The 19,893-nt window shown below is 40.2% G+C and overlaps 1 protein-coding gene across 3 annotated transcripts in view; it reads left to right on the forward strand.

The window, feature by feature from the left end:
* STOX2 (storkhead box 2) overlaps nucleotides 1-7,800 on the forward strand; it is a 114,817-nt gene extending 107,017 nt beyond the window's left edge. For all 3 annotated transcript variants that reach the window (XM_066632217.1, XM_066632216.1, XM_066632218.1), the window contains exon 4: nucleotides 396-7,800. In XM_066632217.1, the coding sequence (XP_066488314.1) occupies nucleotides 396-591 (196 nt within the window). In that variant the 3' untranslated portion in view covers nucleotides 592-7,800. The remainder of the gene's footprint in view (nucleotides 1-395) is intronic.
* The last annotated feature ends 12,093 nt before the right edge of the window (nucleotides 7,801-19,893 follow it).

Here is a 19,893-nt window from a genome sequence, read left to right on the forward strand (position 1 = left end):
TCCTTCCAGATCGCATTCTGAATTAGGAGCAGGGAATAGATTAAAAAGCTCAGAAGTATGTCATAAGAAAGTGCTATAAATGTTGCTTATCTGCTTATTTTGCATAATTTGTTCTATTCCTACTAGTACTGACAAGGGCCTAACAGCTACACAAAACACTGAAGGTCCATCCTCTGATTACGTCAGAGCCTCCATTTTGTTTTCAGGAGACACTGCTAGCATACTTTGCAGCTTACAATCATAAGAATAGACACTTTTAAATAAATGAAATGAAAACTGAAATTCATTTCCCAAGATTCTGAAGTTTATATCCGCTTGCCACCCTCTTTTTCCTGCTGGTTGACAGATGCATATGTATAGACATTATGCGTATTTCTTTTCTCTTTTTCCTTTAGTACTCGTGAGAGCTTAGCTTCTAACACTTCAAGTATTGTTGAAAGCAACCGACGTCAGAATCCAGCTCTCAGTCCTGCGCATGGTGGTGCAGGTCCAGTGTTCAGCTTCCGACCATCTGCAGACCCTCCAACAAGTGAAACTGAAAAACTGCAGAAACCTGCTAATTGCCTGCAAGCTTCTGTTACAAGTGTTTGATAGTGCTTCTGCCTCAGATCTTCTGTTTCATCCTATACAGTAAAGTTTACGGCGCTGGGACTGATGTTTACGTCTTTGGGAGGAAAAATTAAACCAGGCATCTCGACCGCACAGTTTTTGTGTTTACCTAAACTGTGCTGCTATGTAGGCTAGGGGCAACAAAGAAGTCTTTATTTCGAGGTATTGCTTTTCACGTTTGCGGCTCTGTAGCAACAGAATAGCAGTAGAGATAATATGTACACTTTTGCTTCACTTAATCGTAATTGAGCACATATATGAAAGTCTAGACACTGTAAGTGTAATCTGCATTTTCAATGTCATGCAGTTGCCAACTTCATTTAAAAATGCCACAGATATGTGATGCCCCCTACCACTGGTTAAACTCTTTGCCAGAGTTGATGCTTTTCCTTTATAGACTGAGCCTTCTTTAAAGTAAACAACCAGGGGTCACCTTGAGGGAGAACAAAGCCAAACAAGACTAGGGAAGACCTCTGCTCTACCTGTGAATTATTTATACATCTGTCATTTTCACTGTGAGTTTTCATGACATGATCTTGCAAGAATCCATAGCAAAAGTAAGTCAAAAGAGGTCATGTTTTAAAGATGTGGGAAGCGGTGGGAGATAATGGAGATGTTATCTATTTTTGCTTTGTTTGATTTCTTTAAAAAGTATGAGATGCTTACCTAAAACTTATTTCTTAATTTTCCCTGGTTGTAAACAGGAATATATAAGATTTTAAATGGAAGGTGAGGTAGGAGAAACTTAATTTTTATTGAGGCACATCTCTTACAGCGTAATCCTGTGCATGTCTGCTTAGAGGTAAATTCCATTTATTTCAATGGAACTTACTCCCAAGTAAGCATATATAGGATTGCCATCTAAGTGAGAGAAGTCTTAAGTGAGAGGAGATAAAGTGGTGGTGGTGGGTTTTCTAAAGTATAAATCAAGTTAAGGTGGTCACTCCACTTGTTACCCCAAATTTCTATTAGTATCAAAATAATTTGTTAAAACTAGAAGAAGAAGAAAAAGAAGAAAGCTCTTTGTGATACAAATGATGAATAATGGCCTGAAGAATTTATTTCTTTCTATGGAAGGACATATTATATTTCTATTTTATGTAGCTTTTAGAGTGCCTAAATTAGGCTATTGAAACTAGCATACACTGTAGAGAACAGATTTAGAGACTAATAAACTTCAGGCCTTTTTATTGAATCACATTTTTTGTGAGTGAACATTGTATGGAAATACTTAGTTTAAAAAAAAAATCATATGAGTTAAAATTAAATGTGTCCAAAAGGATTGCTGATAAAGAAAAGAAAGCGATTACTTTCCTGTTTTGAGAGAATGAGAGATAACACAAATTTATTGATGTACTCAAAAACTTGCTAAACTTTTTATCAACAAAAGTTAGCTAAATAAAATACATCGCTATACCTCTTTTGTGCATCTCACAAAGTTGATAGCAAAGGTTCTATATCCACAGGTTTATTATATCTAATGTGTATGTCCTGAAATCGCTAATCCAAAGTAATTTATTTTTTAAAAAAATACCTATTCTAGATTCATTTTTAGAGAGATCCACAATTTCAAGAATAAACTTGAAAAGTATAAAGGGCCAAATTCTGCTCTCAGATATTTATGCAACCCCAGACCACAGAACTGCTTTCAAACCATCATAATGGTGGTACAAGAGGAAGAATAAAATACAGCAAGAAATATTAGAAGCAGTGTAAATGGTTGTATGCATTGACATTTACACTATCTGTCTTTTGTTGATACCAAGGCAATATAAACAAGCTTGCCATTAAAGACAGTATTGTCATCAGGCACTGCAGAAAATTTGTACAACCTGTTCAAGCTTCACTTGTATTCTGTGCTATCTTCTGAAGGTGCACTTTTACATTAAACAGTTCCTAAACACCTTTCAGGTGCTTATGAAATAGCTTTATAAATACTGGCACAATTGGTTCAGTTTTCACTGGAGTAGATTATTGCATTGCCAATCAGGGGCTCTGGTACACATACAAGGACTCAGTTGTGCTTATTGGAATTCTGTACAAGCAGGGCCTACCCTGTTCCCACTGGTGTGAGGACATAATCTATACGTGTAATCTCATTGTGCACACTGAGCCTTCAGAGTCCTGTGCAGTTTTGAGTTGCAGCCCTTGTATCCAGAACAACCAGTAAAGTATCAGGTCTAGATGCTTTCTTTATTATCATGTATAAATTATATTTGCTACAAGCAGTAAGATGGTTCAGTGCATGTAAATGGAGGTTGTTATGATGCTTGGTTGGTTAGTCACTGGCCTCCTGCCTTATAAACACCTTCAGAGCTGTGTTGTAATAACTCAGAAATGCATTGCCTGACAAATCTTATTGCTTACATTTGTAACTCTGGGAATATTTAATACATGCAGACTCCAGAGTCATTAGGTTTCTAGGAGGAAATTGCTATAAGTATACAGTAGTTGATTATATGATTTTTTTGTTTGTTTTGTTTCAGGTTTACTCTGATATTTATAGTATGTATCAGTTCACTAAATAACATTGTTGAAATGATATCTTAATTTATAGTTGAAAGCAAAGATTAAAATGCAGTATTAAAATGTGAATGAGGAAGATATTACCACATATGGGGAATACTCTTCCATTAGTTACAATTATTGAAATGGATACATGTAGCAGTTATACAGAAGACATCATTCCAATGTTATACAATAAATTCTCCCTGGGCAACATTTGAAGTTTCCCAAAATCAAGCTTTAAAAGGGTCCTGTTAATGTTGGCATGGCTTTTGGCCAGGAATATGTTTATGGCATTTTATTAGCGTTAATGTGACTCTTGGAACATGAAAATATAAACAGAAGTTACAAAAAGAAACATTCTTATTGTGCATTCTTTTAAAAAAATTTAAGGAAAGCCCATCTTGAGATTATCATTGTATCCCCACAGGAGTGGAGCTTAAGTGTTTTTGTCACTGTTATCCTGTGATGAAATCATTATAAGGTCATTGTATTATACGGTTGATTATCATTCTCCTCCTAATGTATCAGCTGAAAGGTTTACAGAACCAGAATGCATTGAATCTCTATGTTGTGTTCAACTTTAAAGGGTCAACACAAATCTGTCGGCATTTTGCACACTTGATATGTATTATTATAATACAACATGTTACTTTTATGGTAAAAAAAATTTTTTTACACATATAACTACCTCCATGAATTTGATGAAATGCAGCAACATGTTTTTAAAAAGGGTATTGTTAAGAGCAACGTTAAAAACTCTATGAAGAAAAAGGCCATGACGTTCTCTTGTGTGTCGGTGCTTGCGTATGAAGTCATTTTTCATTGCCATGATTTCCTGTTACTGTATTCAATTGGCTTTTGGCTTTAGTAGTATGAGATTTAATACAATGTTCATAGAATCCTTTAGATAAACAAAAAGGGGGTCAAAATTGTCCTTTGTCTTTCCATTTCTGCTGAAGTTTCTACCTGGTAGAAAGTTGTGTTGGTTGTAATTTAGAAGCCTGTTAATATATACAGTATATGGAATATGATTGGCATTTTGGGGCTTAGCAGAAGACACACCAGGTATTTTACTGCCTCTGTTTGGGCTCTATTCTGCCTTCCTGTATGGCAACATATCACTCCAGAGCTCAACTAAATCTGTTTATTATCTGCCTCTAAATCAACCACTGGTGTAACGCACTCTCCACTTCCTCATTTTCATGCATCTTGAGAAGTAAATACTACAAAGTCCAAATGTTTTCGCAGTGGAATAAATTGTCTGAAGTTCTGACATTAGTGGTAGCAGTAATAGAATCACCAAAATAAAGAATAGATGTCTTTCTTCCCCTTCAGATATTTTAGGCAAAATAGAGAGGAGCTGGTAAGCAGCTAATTACAGGAGCGTTCTTTTAATGCAAAACTAAAGAAGCAAAAATAAAGAATGCAGCTGTCTTTCAACAGCTATAATTTTTATACAAGTTCCAGATACATATTTATAGTTTTATTCAAACCAAAATATATCAATATATTCAAACCAAGAAATAATAAACAGGATTGGAGGAGCAGTTTGTTAGTATCTTTGAAATTGCTACAATAATACTATGCCCATTATACTCAGGGTTGTGAATGCTCGGTGCCTAAAAAATCCAGATTCTGCACCAAGAAGAGCTGGATTACAAACTGTTCTGTTTTTGCTCACCATGAGGGAAGTTGGAGTCAAGGAACAGCACCTAGGATTGAACACACTCCCCAGCCACTGGAAGTCCTTGGCAGAGCCATCCTAACATTTTCAGATTTTATTTTCTAGCCTGACTTTACCACTTTCTGGAAAAACAGGAAAACTAAGACTGGCAGCACAATCCTATAAATGTTTACTCAGAAGTAGGTCCTACTGATTGCAGTGGGATTTACATAAAAGTAAGTGTGCTTAGGATTCCGGCCTTACAGGATGTTGAATCCCATTCGTGATCCCAAACTTGTGCAGTGTACTCATGGACACACTGAACACAGGTAGCTCTGAGGATAATTGGCAGGTTGGTAAAATAACGGCACAGTTTAAAAAGCATTCTTGCCCTCAGTAAAACACCTGCAATAGCCTGGACTCAGAAGAAGTGGCAGTTACTTTATTTTTAGCAAAAGTAATCACGTTTCATGTAAAGAGCAGCTCATGAAGCAGTGGTAATATATTGCACTGATATTGTGCCTTTTACCTGAGGAGCTCAAGTACTTCACAGACAATAACTAGTAGAAATGAATTCCATTGTAATCAATGGGGCTTGCTTCCAAGTAAGTGTTCTTAGGTTTGGGGTGATAGTGCCACAGACTTGTCATATACAGAAATGCCCTTATTGAACTTGAGTCTATTGTGTTTCAGTGCACCCTATGGCTGCCTATTTACAATAATCAATCACAGCTTTCTGGCTTCTTTCTGCCAGCAATCAATATTAGTTTAATATTTAAAATGAGTAATCTTACCGCTACAAAGTTAGGGTTACATCCAGCGGTTCCTTGCTTTGGCAGAAGGGTAACTCTGCATGCTGCCAAATGTCTTTTAAACTGTTAATGCACAAGGAGAGGAGGAGGGACTTGGAGCCTTGAACTGGCTTTTTCCACAGTGCCAAAAATGCTTTGCTTTCAGCAGCATAACCACTATCCTTACTGAAAACTGAAAGTGCCACAAACAAAACATTTTAAAAACACACACATTTTACACAGGGCTATTCCTAATGTGAAATTACTGAGCTTGGTAAACAATTGTAGTTATACTTCTCTCTGCTCCTCCAAAAAAACATTGCTATTAAATAGAAATACTGCCCATTCATTTTTTACTGTTAGCCCTAATGACCCGGATAATTGTCTCAATCCAGATTATCTGATGTGTGCCTCTTTCAGCTCCTCCAAAGCGCAATACAGCTCCTCCCTACCTGATAGACAATCTAGGCTCTCTCCTTTTCCTATCCAACGATCATCACTGCCTTTCTGAGAGCATATGCAGAAACCAGTTGCTAGATGCAGGTTCTCATTCCTCACAGTTTACGTTTGAGTTTGCGAGATGCTATCACTGGAGTTGAGCAATGAGATTAAAGAAGGGATGGTACGATATATGATACTGTTAAATATTATCATTCCAATCTATTTCCACTTCCATTGGTGCAAAACTTGCTTAATTTAATTGAAATTAACATCAGTACTCAACCCCATTGTTCTACAATGGTTTAAATATTTGAAATGTTAAACAAAAGTTTTATCATTACTGATATAAACACATTAACACGTCAGGAAAATAGTTCCAGATCAGCCCAACAGAGGGAGTGCATGAAAGTGTTTTTGTGATGTGTATTCAATAAATGCAGCATAAAATAGATATGGAAGGATGACTATATCATCCCTTAAACAAAATATGCTGTGTAACAGACCTGTCACTCACAGTATTTGCAAGCTGCCTTGGGCTGCAAAGAAGAGGGGGTTTAAACATAAAGTGCCTAATCTGCTACCATACATGACTGCTGACTCACCTTCTGTCTGGTGACAATTTGGGGAGGGGTTAGTCAAGCCCACTACCCGCTAACAGCTACCTGCTAGAATGAAATCATCTGTGAGTTTCCTATGGTTAGGCATCAATATGGTGGCTGTTCCAGTATTGTGTGACAAAGGCAATGTTCACAACTCTGGAGAAGTTAGCCTGTACAGTACAATGGCTCCTGTATAAGCTACAGAGGTAATAATGATGGAAGGCCACCTGTATCAGTCTGTTTGTCTGTCCACAAGATGGCAGAGGGGCAGTGAATTTATGTTGGGTAGAATGGCTCAGGACATAGTTTGGCATAGAGCCATTATGTAGAGTATTCTGGACCTGCCAAGCTCTCATCTTGTTAAATATTTGGTATATACACACTTCACAAACTCACCTGAGTGCCTCTGCAACTTTGAGTTGTTCTGGATCATGAAAGGCACCCTATGAAATTCTGCTCTATCTACATGTAATTCACACACGCACACCCCTTGATGCTAGAAAACAACTGTGCTCAACAGTAAAAACTCAATAGTTTACAGTTTTTCATACATGTATGAAATTACATCAGACACCCACCTGTGAGCAAAAAGGATCTGAATAGGGCCCATGGGAGTAATTGGCACAAATATTAACTTCTGTACAAACAAGAGGCTTACATTTAAAGGGATCATAATTCTCCAGGTAACCTTCTGTGAGTGACTGAATGTGACTGTTGCATTAGGTTTAAATGAGTTAATAAATGCAAGTGGGACTTACTGTATGCTAGAAGGGAGTTTTGCAACCAAGACTGCCTTGTTTAAATGTGTTTGCACTGAAAAAAAATAAAAATTACTTGGTCTCTGGTTGCTGTAAAGGTCATCCAAGCTGGATGTTCTGTTTATATTGTATAGTATTTCATATGAAATAATTACAGTTCATGAAATGTCTTCCCTTAACGTTACTGATTTATAACAGCACATTTGTGACATGGTTTTTATTGTGTCAGTGTACCATATTGTAAATGATGATAACTTGTCATGCTTAGTATAATAACTTAAAAGGAAAAAAAGGACAGGGATTTTTGTAAGTCTATATTTGAAAGTCCCTCCATATGGTAATATTGTGTTCATGTTGTTTATGTAGTGTTGTGTGAAATATCCATTTTGGATTGTGTTACTTTTTAAAATATTAAATAACATTTGGTTATATGTCATGTTTTCAAGTCTTTTTTATTTTGTTTTGCAAATGCCACTGCTGTGAAGAAAACATGTATGCTGCTTGTGTTCTGTGTTTTCAACTCATTTTATCATGTTCACATTCTGTGTTGGAAACTAATATAACCTTTGAACCTTATAACAACTAGCAATTTATTCATCCAATCAAGAACTGCCCACTCACCCTTGCATGTACAGCTGGCAAATTCCTCTCCTTGAGAACTTGGAGAGACTCAGTGAGCAAGAACTCTCTAAGCCAGGGGCAGCCAACCCCAGCCCACGGGGACCTCCAATCCAGCCTGTAGGGACCCCCCAGTCTCCAATAAGCTTCTGGCCCTCCGACTTGTGCTGGCCTGACACAACTGCTCTCAGCATGAGGGCAACTGTTCAACCTTTTGCGTGAGTTATGGGCGGAGGGCTCCCTCTACTGCTTACTGTTTCATGTACGTGAAGCAGCAGTGGCAGCGAAGGAAAGGCCAGCCTTGCTTTGTGCAAGGCCTTTTATAGGCCTTGAGCTATTGCAAGACCTTCGTTCATTCATTAAGTTCCATTTCTAATATATTCATTTATGTAAATTTATTCAAATTTATTCAAATTTGAAATTAAATTAATTCTTCCCCCCCCGCCCCCGACACAGTGTCAGAGAGATAATATGGATCGCCCTCTTGCCAAAAAGTTTGGACACCCCTACTCTAAGTTCTCAAGGAGACGAATTTCCCAGCTGTGCATGCAAAGCTGAGCTCTGAGCTACTGCAGTATTCTTAAAGGTTAAAGACAGCTTTGTGGTTCAGATTGGAGTCTGTAGGTGTCTCTTGACCACGGTGGTCATAATTGGAGAAGAAGTTCCTAAGAGATTTCTAGAAAACAAGGCAGTGTGTTCGTACACTGAAACATGACAGCAAACATGTCTTTCTTTGACAGCAAAAGAGGTTATGATAAGAAGGAGAATACTAGTAAAGTAATATTGAATTTATGAAGCTGCCCAAGGTTGGCCAAGACATCTTTAAGGCCACCTGAGGTGATATAAATAGGCAGGGGGTACCCACCTCCATCCAGCAGTATGCTTCCATCACTTCTCTTTCCCTGGTCTCCAAATTTGAAAAGGAAGAAGAGAATGAAGCAGACGATGTAGTATGGAGGAGAGGAGACTGTTGGGCTAGAAAGCTTCAAGTAGAGACATAGAGCACTTCAGTGTCTAAACCACAGTTCTTCTGATGTGTGCATAATATGGAATTCTGGTTTAGTTCAAACTGAAAGCAAAAGCTTTTACTTCACTTTTCACTTTCATGTGCAAAAGAGGAAGAAAGCAAAGAGAACAGAAGCCACTGCCTCTCTTCGACTCATTCATATAACAAGATATAATTTCTCATTAAATCTGAATCCATTTGTTCTCTTAACCATGTTTATGATCATTTCTATATTAATTAAATTGGTATAAAACCAATTCTAGTTTTTATCATGGCATATCCTCCTCCAAAGAATTCTTGGAACTGTTTTAGAGAAGTTACGGAGACATCCCTAATCCACACTCAGAACTATGGTTTCTTGGGGAGAGGAAATTGCATTCCCGTTTAAGCCAATTATAATATATCCTGGATTTAAATCAAGGGGTCTGGCAAACTTATGTCCAAAGTATGCATAGAAATAGAAATAGCAAGACCATACTGCTTGTATTACACATACCCACTTTGCTGAAATTAAAAAGGATTCACTAACTGATACTTCTGGGAGGGGGGGTGAGAAGTATCTTTTGGATGAATGCCCAATTTAGCTTGAGACTAGGTGCATTTAATACTTACTACAGAATAGTCTTTTGGACAGACTCATTCTTGCAGTCTGATATTATTTCCATTAAACCTTAGCTGCGTTGTTTGACTTACTCATGTACAATATTTAATAAAGAAATGTCTAGTAAACCTGTGGATTGGCTAGTGGAGGGAGATGGAGTTTCATCTCCCCCTCAAAAAAAGTTCTAGTTCCTGCTAATTTTCCCCAACATCCCAGATATTTTCTTTGCTCTCCTCAAGATTCCCAGCTTCCCTACAAAATTTGCTTCCTAAGGCAAATGTCAACACCAGGCCTGTTCCTCACAAGACCATAGTACTATCTCAGCCCATCATGACCAGTAGCCAGTGATAACGTTCCTCTGCTTGGAAAAGCACTCTTTTATTGATTCCTAAATTTGAGGGTAAATATGCTGAACTTAATCTGAAGGATGTTTGTTTTATGTCTACCACTGTGGAGAGATCTTGTTTTGTAACCTTTTTTCAGTGTTACCTTTTGGCAGTCTGCTTGCAGTAATGAAAGAAATTGAAATACTGGGTTGGGATGGAAACGATCTGTTCACAAAATTGCTTATAGCAGATGATGCTGTCACACTCTGGAATCCATTATGTGGTAAGAGGCAAAATCTAGTGACATGACTGGAAGCATTCTTATTGTGGAAATGGGTACTGCTCTTCTTGGGTACTAGGTGACTCATTGCCTGATTCAACCTCCCACATTCATAGAAATTAATATTGAGTGTAGCTTTGTCTGAAATCAAAATGGCAACAACCTTTCCATTGTGATCTCTTTGTTCTACACAGATGCCATTCTGTTCTGGGCTTCCTTTATGTTTATGTTTAATTTTAGTTAATCATTCTGTCATTTCTATTATTTATTATTGTTAGTGAAATAGCTTAATAGATTACTGATTAACCAGGTAATTTTTTTAAGTTATCTTACTCTGTATTTTGTGGTATAACAAAATACAGAATACAAATTCATATGAAAATATATCATTAATTACACCATATGATATTTCAAGCTTTTGTCATATAAAAGGGTATTATGGAGCAGAATATTTTCAAGATTGTGTTCTCTGCTGAAAGCTTGGGTATGACAGCCCCATTAGCATCAGTGAAGTCATGGGCACATGCATTATTTTCGTCTCCATGTCCCATTCAGAAGTTGCATTTGGCAAGCTGGCTTTGTTATCACTCTGCAGAAGCAAATGGCTTGATCAGGGTCCTAATTCTTTGCTTTGTATGATCTGTTATGTGAGAAAGAAGAACCATTGTTACAAGGCTTGTCCTCGCTCTCCTGTATGCAAAGGAAGTTCCCTTACGGATGGACCAGATGCCAGAATGGCCAGAGAGAGAGAGAGTAGGAGTGAGTGACTCAGCAGAGACTGTGGAGATTCACACAGCAAAATGGTGGTTTTTGAGCAGGGGGCAGGGAAGCTCCTTATTTATAACATTAATTTTTTTCCCCTGGCTTTCATTTACCCAGCCTTAATAAACCTTAGGGAATGTTGACAGAAGATGCTGAGAAGAATGCTGGTGATCCAAACATTCCACTTAAGATAGTGGGAAGTGAGTGACAGCTGGTGACAGTTAAACACTTGGTCTGGAAAATTGTATGAGCATTGAACAATTTGTGAGAGGAGCATTACCGACCCGTTTTTGAACTGAGGGTTAAATATATAGCAGAATGGTATAAGACAGACAATAGTCCATATTGGAAGAACAGAGAAAGGAACGGGGAGAACAAAAATTATACAGGAATAAAGTAGAAAACATTGTACTTCTCAAAAAAGAAGATAGGGATATAAATAAGGTATTGGGAAACCCAATCCTATGCTGGCGCTGTGCTGGCAGCTGGCAAAAGTGCCATAAGCACTTCATTGTTGGCAGGAAGCACATGGCGCCAGTGGAGAGGCAGTGCCAATTGGTGCTGGGCCTCAACACCAGAAGGAAGCGGACAATGAGTTGCGGTGAGTATCCCTGCCGAGTAGTGAAGAGGCTTTTTGGGGTGGGGAGGGGCAGAACTGAGTGGAGAGAAAGTGGGCCGATGAGTGAATAGGGTCCAAGAGAGGGCAAAGACAGCAATTGCTGAAGCCTATCACGCCTTCAGAGACAAGCTTCCCAACACAGGTCTCCTTGGTTCTACCCCAGCTCAAGGGCTGGTGCAGATCTTACACCCATCAGGACAAGTCACACTCGACATTGGGTTTCCTTACCCCGAGAAGACCTGTGGCCTCTTCCCTGTCCCCACGGGATATAGTGGCAGCCACTTCAGTGCTGCTGCACACCAAGGAGGGAAAAGATTGGGCCCTAAAAGACATTAAGGTGTCCACCTCTAGACAGCAGCCAGGTAAATTTGGAACAGAAAAGTTATGAACTCAAAGAAAGCAAAGATACATATGTAAGTGTAGAAATAGAAATTATTTGAAAGAAAAATAACAGGAGTATTCACCCTGAAAGAAAAGAATGATGAATTTAGAAAGTTAACAGAATAAATTCAGGCAGCAAGAATGGTGAAGAAGAATCTCATGAATGTTCCTAAAGTACACCAGACAGACATTTCAAAGTACAGGTTGAGACTAATTATTTGTGTGGGTTCCGTTCCAAGCACTCATGTGGATGGCAAAAAACACACTATAGCAAATCAATTGAAAAAACAAAGTTTCTTTGCTCTGGTGATTTAAAAATAGCCTTGCTGACCTTTGTGATTTAAGATAAGAGTCATTAAGAAGACAATCCATCAATCAGTCATCCTCCAAGGGCTTAGAAAGAAAGGCACTTCACTCAGCCCCTCCCTTCACCAATGCAAAGTGATCACCTTCTTTCACATGCTCAGGGGGAAGGGAGGGGTTGCCTGGAGAGAGAAGGACTGATGGATTGTCAGCCAGCTGCCCCCCCTCTCTCTCTCTCATTAACAAGGGAATGTTCAGTTTTTTAAACTGATTTTAAAGGGGTGCATTTTTCTCCTTCTCCAGGGATCAGCACATTTCTTCTCATTTACAGTGGCCAGTTATGTTGAGTCAAATCCGTGTTTTAAAAGTCTGTGTATAAATAGGCTGAACCTGTATATTATCACACAGAAAAAATTCAATCAGGAATGCAGAAAAACTACTCTCAAACTGCCTCTGCAAACCTCACAATGGCAAAAAAAAAAAATCACTTCTGGTTTTTGTAAAATCAGAAGTGACATTTTAATGCCATTTCTGCCCATTTTTAAGCCATTTCTGCCCAACGTTGCATATACACAACAGAGACCAAATGTGTATACCTGTAGACTGGGCAAAAATGGGTCAAAAGGCATTCTGAGGGCCAGGGAAGCCCTCATCAGTGGGTCCTCCAGCCCTCAGAATGCCTTTTAAAGGCATAAAAATGTCACTTCTGGTTTTATGGAAAGAACCAGAAGTGACTTTTTTTTTGCCGTTCTGAGCCCTGCAGAGGCTGCAGGTGGATGTGTGCAGACTTTATGGGACTCAAAAGAGCCTCCAGGGGCAAGGGCAGCACAACTCCCCTTGTCTTTGGGGACCACGAGGGGGGCCTCTATCCACAGTCAAGTGAAATTGTGGATACGGGATCTGTGGGTACAATGCCCCTCTAGTTAGAGGTGGGAGAAAATGGTGATAACAAAATAAAAACACAACACTGCTTTCTGCACTTCTCATTTTTGTAAAAAATAAAAATTCAGAATCTGCAAAAACAAAAAAAATTATTTTTTAATGGGATGCATGGGTAATGACTGCTGGCACTATACCACTTCTATCCCCTACCTAGTACACTTTTAAAGCAATTATAATGTATAATTATAGTATAAAATTTGAATAAAAACATATAACACTGCTTTCTGCACATGGAACTTTGGAAACCACCAAAATCTGCAAAAAAAAAAAAAAAATTCTCCCATCTCTTAAGTATAGTGAAAGGAAGCATTGTTGTTAATAGAGCAGGAGAAATCTAGAACTAACACAGCAAAGCATAAATAAAAGACTCAAGGAATATTCCACAAAGAATGCCTCCATTAGGTTTTATCAGGAACCTGATAAAGGCTAATTTGCTCTAATCTAAGTAATTTTGAGTCAATCTCGGCCAGGCATCTGGCCTGGACGTCTTTAAAAAGGGATTGGACAAGTTTCTGGAGGAAAAATCCATTACGGGGTATAAGCCATGGTGTGTATGCGCAACCTCCTGATTTTAGAAATAGGCTATGTCAGAATGCCAATGCAAGGAAGGGCACCAGGATGAGGTCTCTTGTTATCAGGTGTGCTCCCTGGGGCATTTGGTGGGCTGCTGTGAGATACAGGAAGCTGGACTAGATGGGCCTATGGCCTGATCCAGTGGGGCTGTTCTTATGTTCTTATGTACTGTGCTGAAGCAAGTCCATGGGTAGAGCCTGCAGGCCTTCCTTTCTTGCTTATTAATTTAAACTGTGGTCCATGTTCTGTTGTGTTTTGTTTTAAAGTTAATCAATATTAACTCTGCTCCTACCAATCAAGAACATGCAACTTGCTTTCCTAAGGTGGCAAGTGATCCACTTTAAGCAATCTGTCGTCTCTATCACTTAAAAAAAACTTTCACATTCTTTTCTGATATTATTCTCCTGGTATTTTGATTAGTATCAGCTTTATCACTGTACTTTAATCCCAGAACTTGTAATGAGTTGTAAATTAAAACAAAAACCAAAAACACCACATCCATGGAATAGGATATAAATGATCAGTTAGCAACATGAATTGTCAGAGGGATTACCCTTGAACAGTTCTTGATTCAGCCCTTCCCTTGTCATACTCTTTTATCAAAAACTCTGCTGCCAGAATTATTCTTCTCTCTAATCTTCAGATTATGTAACACCTGTCTTTAAATTTTTACAGTAGCTTCTCATGCCCGTTTACATCCAGCATATACTTCTTTTCCACACCTGTGCATCTCTCCATAGATTTGTCCAACTAGGGGCCTGATTCTATTGGGCTGCTGTGCCACAGGAATATGTGTTCCAGCATGCTTTATGCTGTCTCAGACTGTGACTTGCCATAGACCATGACTGGGCCACCACCACAAGCAGCTTGCCAAAGAGCCCCAGCACCTATAAGTTAGCACAGGGGACAGGCAGGGGTGGGTGGGAGAGACTAGCAGGGCAGAAAATGGAGGAGGAAGAGGACAGTATCAGCACATATATCCTAACCCCCTTCCCAGGCTTGATCCACCTTCCCAGGTCCACTCAGACTTGCACTAGCAAATTCACTGGCACAGATCTGAGTTAGACCCATTTGAGCAGCAAAGCAGCAAAGCCTTATGCCCAGACAAGGGAATGGTTGAGATCTCTGGCATTGCCACCCTCTCCACCGGATGCAGTGCATACTCCAGTGGTTCAGCTGAATCAGCAGAGGGGGATTTGGCTAGGACTGGGCAGTAGCTCTTCTATCTTCAAAAACCAAATGTCTCCTATTGTATTACCACCACAACCCCCCCACCCCCCCAAATCAGAGTTGCAAATAGAATAACCAGCACAATGTTTGTGACATTAGCGAACTGTATGTAGTGGAGAGGGAGCTACAAATTAAGTCTGGTCAAATCAGAGCTTGTGACCCAGGTGATGGGGATGTGCAGTTAGCACATTGTTTGAAAGATCAGGTTTGCTATTTCATTGTGCTTATTGACTTCTAAATGCCCAGTTGGTAGTTTTGGTCCTAAACAGCTTTGCCCAGTATGGGCTAGTGTGCCAACTTTTTATCATTTCTTGGATTGGTCACGCTTAGCTACAGCTATCCATGCACTGGTTACATCAAGACTGGATTGCTATAATGCAGTTTATATGGGGCTGCTCTTGAAGACCACCAGGAAACTTCAGTTAGTGCAGAATGCAGCTATATGATTACCTCCAAGTAGTAATCCTAACCAACTTTCCAGCACCAATGCAGCTGCAATACAGCCCCAAGATAAATGAACAAACATTCCCTTAACTTGAGAAGGCCTCAATGACTGTCCTCTCATCACAGGATGTAGTGCACACCACATTGGCATGGCTGCATCAGTGCTGGAAAGTTGGATAGGATTGGGCCCTGAGACACTTTGCTCTCATGTCAGCTACACTGGCTGCTCATCCATTTCTGGGTTTAATTTAAGCCATTTCTGCCCAACGTTGCATACATGCAAAAGGGATCAAATGCGTACATCCATGGGCTGGACAGAAATGGGTTAAGGTGCCGATTGTTACCTTAGATCAGAGGTATCAAACATAAGGCCTATAGGATAGATATGGCCTGTGGAAGCTCTTTATCAAGCCCATATGATGATTGGGCTCTCCTAGCACTGCCCTGTCAGCAGTGTCACTTCTGCCAAGGCCGTGGGAGGGAGAAATGGAAGGCCACAGAAGGTAAGGAACCCTGTGGGGGAAGGGGCAGACCAAGAGGGTCTGCTGAGGTAGTGGGAGAGCCCAGTTGTTACATGGGCCAGCCTTTCTACCAAGCCATCACTTTGCAGAGCACTGCTGAGCTGTGAAAATGATGCCTTGGCAGAGGCGGTGTGGCTGAAAGCACAGCCCGTATTATAATTGGACTCTCTCATATCTTGAAAATCTAATCAAGATTTTGACAGTTCCTCTTCTGCCTTTTGCAGGTAATGAGCTTCTACATGAGAACAAAGTACATATTTCTGGCCATGATCTGCTTACTGACATCACTTCCTGCTTATCGATGTCATTTCCAGCCCTCAGGAGGCACCATGAATGTCATTTGGCCCACTAGATGAAAGGAGTTTGACACTCCTGCCTTGGATATTAAACTAACCAAGAGTGGACAGATCATCTGAGTGGAGCCTGCCTTCATAAACTTATACCCTTGCACAATCTTTAGTGTGAAACCAGGTTCTATGTGAACTGAGGAGAAGGAGAAGCATCCCAAAGTCTATTGCACTGAGCATGAACTATAAAGCAGTTAAAACTTACGGAATTATCACTATTACTATCCCTGATTTCTTTAACTATTTCTTCCCTGAATGTCAGCAATACAGCTCTTATTATGTTGTCAAATTACTTGTCAGTCAACTTGAACTTCATACTTGCAATTTTAAGCAGCATGTATATTATTAATGCCTGGTTTTCTGTCTGTTACAAAGTAAAGTATGCTCCTATCTGGACTTGTTCAGATGACACCGTCTTTATATTCTTGGAAGATCAAATTACCAGAGATGATACTGAAGCCAAACCTTCCCTATGTTTGGAAGAGTGAAGGAGTCTGAAAATGATTGGATTCAAATTACACTTTTGTGTCTTTTCTAATCAGGAAGTTGAAATAATATCCTGGATATGAATGCATGTGTCTCTTGTTACCAGTTCCTTAAAAATAAAGTGTTGAAACCAGATAGTGGTCATACTTCAACTGTTTAAGCATCCATATAGGGCTCAGCTTTCATATTATATCTCCCACTGTCTACTCACAGTGACAATTCTTACAGCCTCAGCTTCTCTTCTGTCTAAATAGCATGCTGGTTCTTAAGAACCATACATTTGGAAGAAAAGAGCTTTTACATCAGGTTTTTTTTTAAAAAAATAATACTCTTAAATACGTAAAATGTCATGCATGGTCTCTATGTCTCTTAATTTGTACTGGAGGGATATTACTGCAGAGGCTGGTGTAAGAAATGTAAAATAAAAATTAGAATATTCAGTTTTCCACAAATGCTTTCTATTTTTTTTCTAAATAACCACCCCTGTGTGTGTGTGTGTGTGTGTGTGTGTGTGTGTGTGTAAGAATACTTTCTAATTAACTTCAAAAGTATTTGAATTTCACTTAGTAATTGGAATGAAGAAGGGCAGTACTGTGTAAGTCCAGAAGAGGGAGCTCTAGGTTAGTTCATAAGGGCCTGTAGAGCGATATCATAAGAGAAATTTCCCTTGTCTTTCTCCCAGCTTTAAATTGAAATATGCTTTTAGGTGATACAAGTAAGTAATACACTTGCAAATGAGTCTGCACACAGTGGTTGACATGGCTGAATGGGAGAATATGAATCATCCTTATTTGACTTTTGAAGTGATTAAAGTGCTCAGTGATTTTACTTCCTTGGTGATTTGATAATGGCCTGTAAATCATGCTTCATCATGAGTTGACATCAGTGGAGTAAACAGGCTGAAATTTTGAAATTAGCTCTATAACTGCTTCAGGGCCCAATCCTATGAACACCACGGCATGTGTGTACAACTGGCTCTGGATGTAGTGAACGTTCCATAAAGCACATTTGTGGCACCCAGGAAGAGAGAGTGCTGGTGTTGGACCTCAGTGATACAAGAACGATGTGGCGAGCAACCAGCAGTAAGTTTAACTGCTGGCTGCCAGTATGGCTTTTCAGGGCAGGGGAGAGCAGAACTGTGCAGGAGGAGGGCAGGGCAGGGGAGGTTCAGGCCTGGGAGAGGTCAGAGATGGTGGCAGGTTCTGCTGTCATATCCTGTGCTCCCTCTCTGGCCAGGAAGGCCGACACAGGCGTCCTTGAGTCTGCACACACTCAAAAGTGGGTGCTGATCCAAGGAGACCCATTGCCACTGGAAGCAAACATTCCCTTACCCCAAGAAGACTCCGGTGGCTGCTTTGGCATCCATAGGATGCAACTGCAGTCATTTTTATGCCAGTATTCCTCTGGGTACGAAGGCATAATAGGATTGGGCTGTAAGAGTACTTAAGAGCAACTGATGGTGGTTCTGTTTCCTTTGAAATAAGATATCAGCATCACTTTAAACAGATGACAGTGTCACAAGTACTACTGTCCTGAATAGCATTATATGGGATCCGTACTCTCTGGGATCATGCCAGTGTGATTGAATGGCATTCATACTGCACTTAAGGGTTGTTCTCTTACCAAGTAGCCATGTATATGGTGGGAAAAATTTATTCTGTCAGCCTTCTGTCTTTATATTGGCCTTTCACACATGGCCTAAATATGCGTAAGCTTAAGCTAATACACTGTCACCATCTAAAAATTTAGAACAACTGTATGTGATAGTCTGTAGAGATATGTAACAAAAACCATGGTATTTGTTACATATTCACAAGAGGAACACGCAGCAAAACGTTGCATTGCCCTACCCCAATGGTCTGCAAACTGAAGACCGCTGCATTGAGAAAATGCCTTACCCGTCCTGCATGGCGCTTTCTGCTCCATTGCTGCCTCTTATCTTTCCAATCGATCTTGTCAGAAAGTCGCACTGGACATCTGCTTCTGCCCCAAAAAGGCCTGCTGGGGGAATGGGCAGTGGAAGTGGCTGCCTGGCACAACTTTCTGACAACATCAACTGGAAAGATAACATGCAGCAACAAAATGGAAAGTGCCACGCAGGTTGAGGAAGGCTTTTTCTTGGCACTGGATCCAGCCCGTGGGCCAGGTTTTGGTGCCTGCTGCCCTAAAATTCTATTGGTTCAAGCTGACCAATTCCCTTTTCTTGACCCATCCGGTTTTGTCCAGCTGTGATACCCCAACATTCCATGGTTCCTGGCAGCCCTTGAGCATGCTCATTTATCCTCATCAGACTGGGGTATTTAAGTGGGGGAGGTCCTTTTCTTTTCCTTTCAGCTTACAAACTTATACATTTCTGCATATCTGAGGAGGGCTCTGGATATGTATAAACAAATTGGTAAGTTCTAAAGCACCTTAGTTCACCATTAATATATAGGTTTTTATTTGTATAGTGCCTATCTTTCTTGAATGTGAATACAGTATATACCTTGCCAAAGCAATCTAGCCTGTCTATTCTTTGTGACTATAACAGCCCATTCCTAATGTGCCCTGGAGCAGGCAGGCAGGCAGGCAGGCTGGCCTGCACTGCATCCAGAACAGGGTTGGGGTCAAAAGCAGCTAAAACCAGGACAAGGGGAATTGCTTCCCCTTCCCTTTAATTGCGATGCAGTAGCCCCAGGTGGCGCTTGAGGTAGTCTTGAGGTGGCGCAGATCTGAGCAGCCCTGAGGGGCCCCAGTCTGCCCGGCACAGAGGTTAGGATCTGGCATGTCCATGTGCTGCCCTCCCTTCTCTCCTGGTGCTTTACAGCACTTTCACGACACCAAAGGCGCAGGGCAAGGAACTTGCGCTGGCCTATCATCATTTCAGGATTGCACCCTAAGTTATCAGGTCTGAACAAAATCTGGCATCCAAAGAAGCTCCGTTTTTCTAAGAAAGCAGGCTCCATGTTCTCAAGTGGCTTGTTCACACACAAGGTGAGCCCCAAGCACCATGGAACTCTAGCAGCACCACTACTGCCAGCTAAAACTCTGAGGAGCCTGACACATCATCAGGTAAGGGGGCATCATTTGATATGCCAACTCAAGC

Source organism: Tiliqua scincoides, chromosome 6 (assembly GCF_035046505.1).
Source record: "Tiliqua scincoides isolate rTilSci1 chromosome 6, rTilSci1.hap2, whole genome shotgun sequence".
NCBI classification, from domain to species: Eukaryota; Metazoa; Chordata; class Lepidosauria; order Squamata; family Scincidae; genus Tiliqua; species Tiliqua scincoides.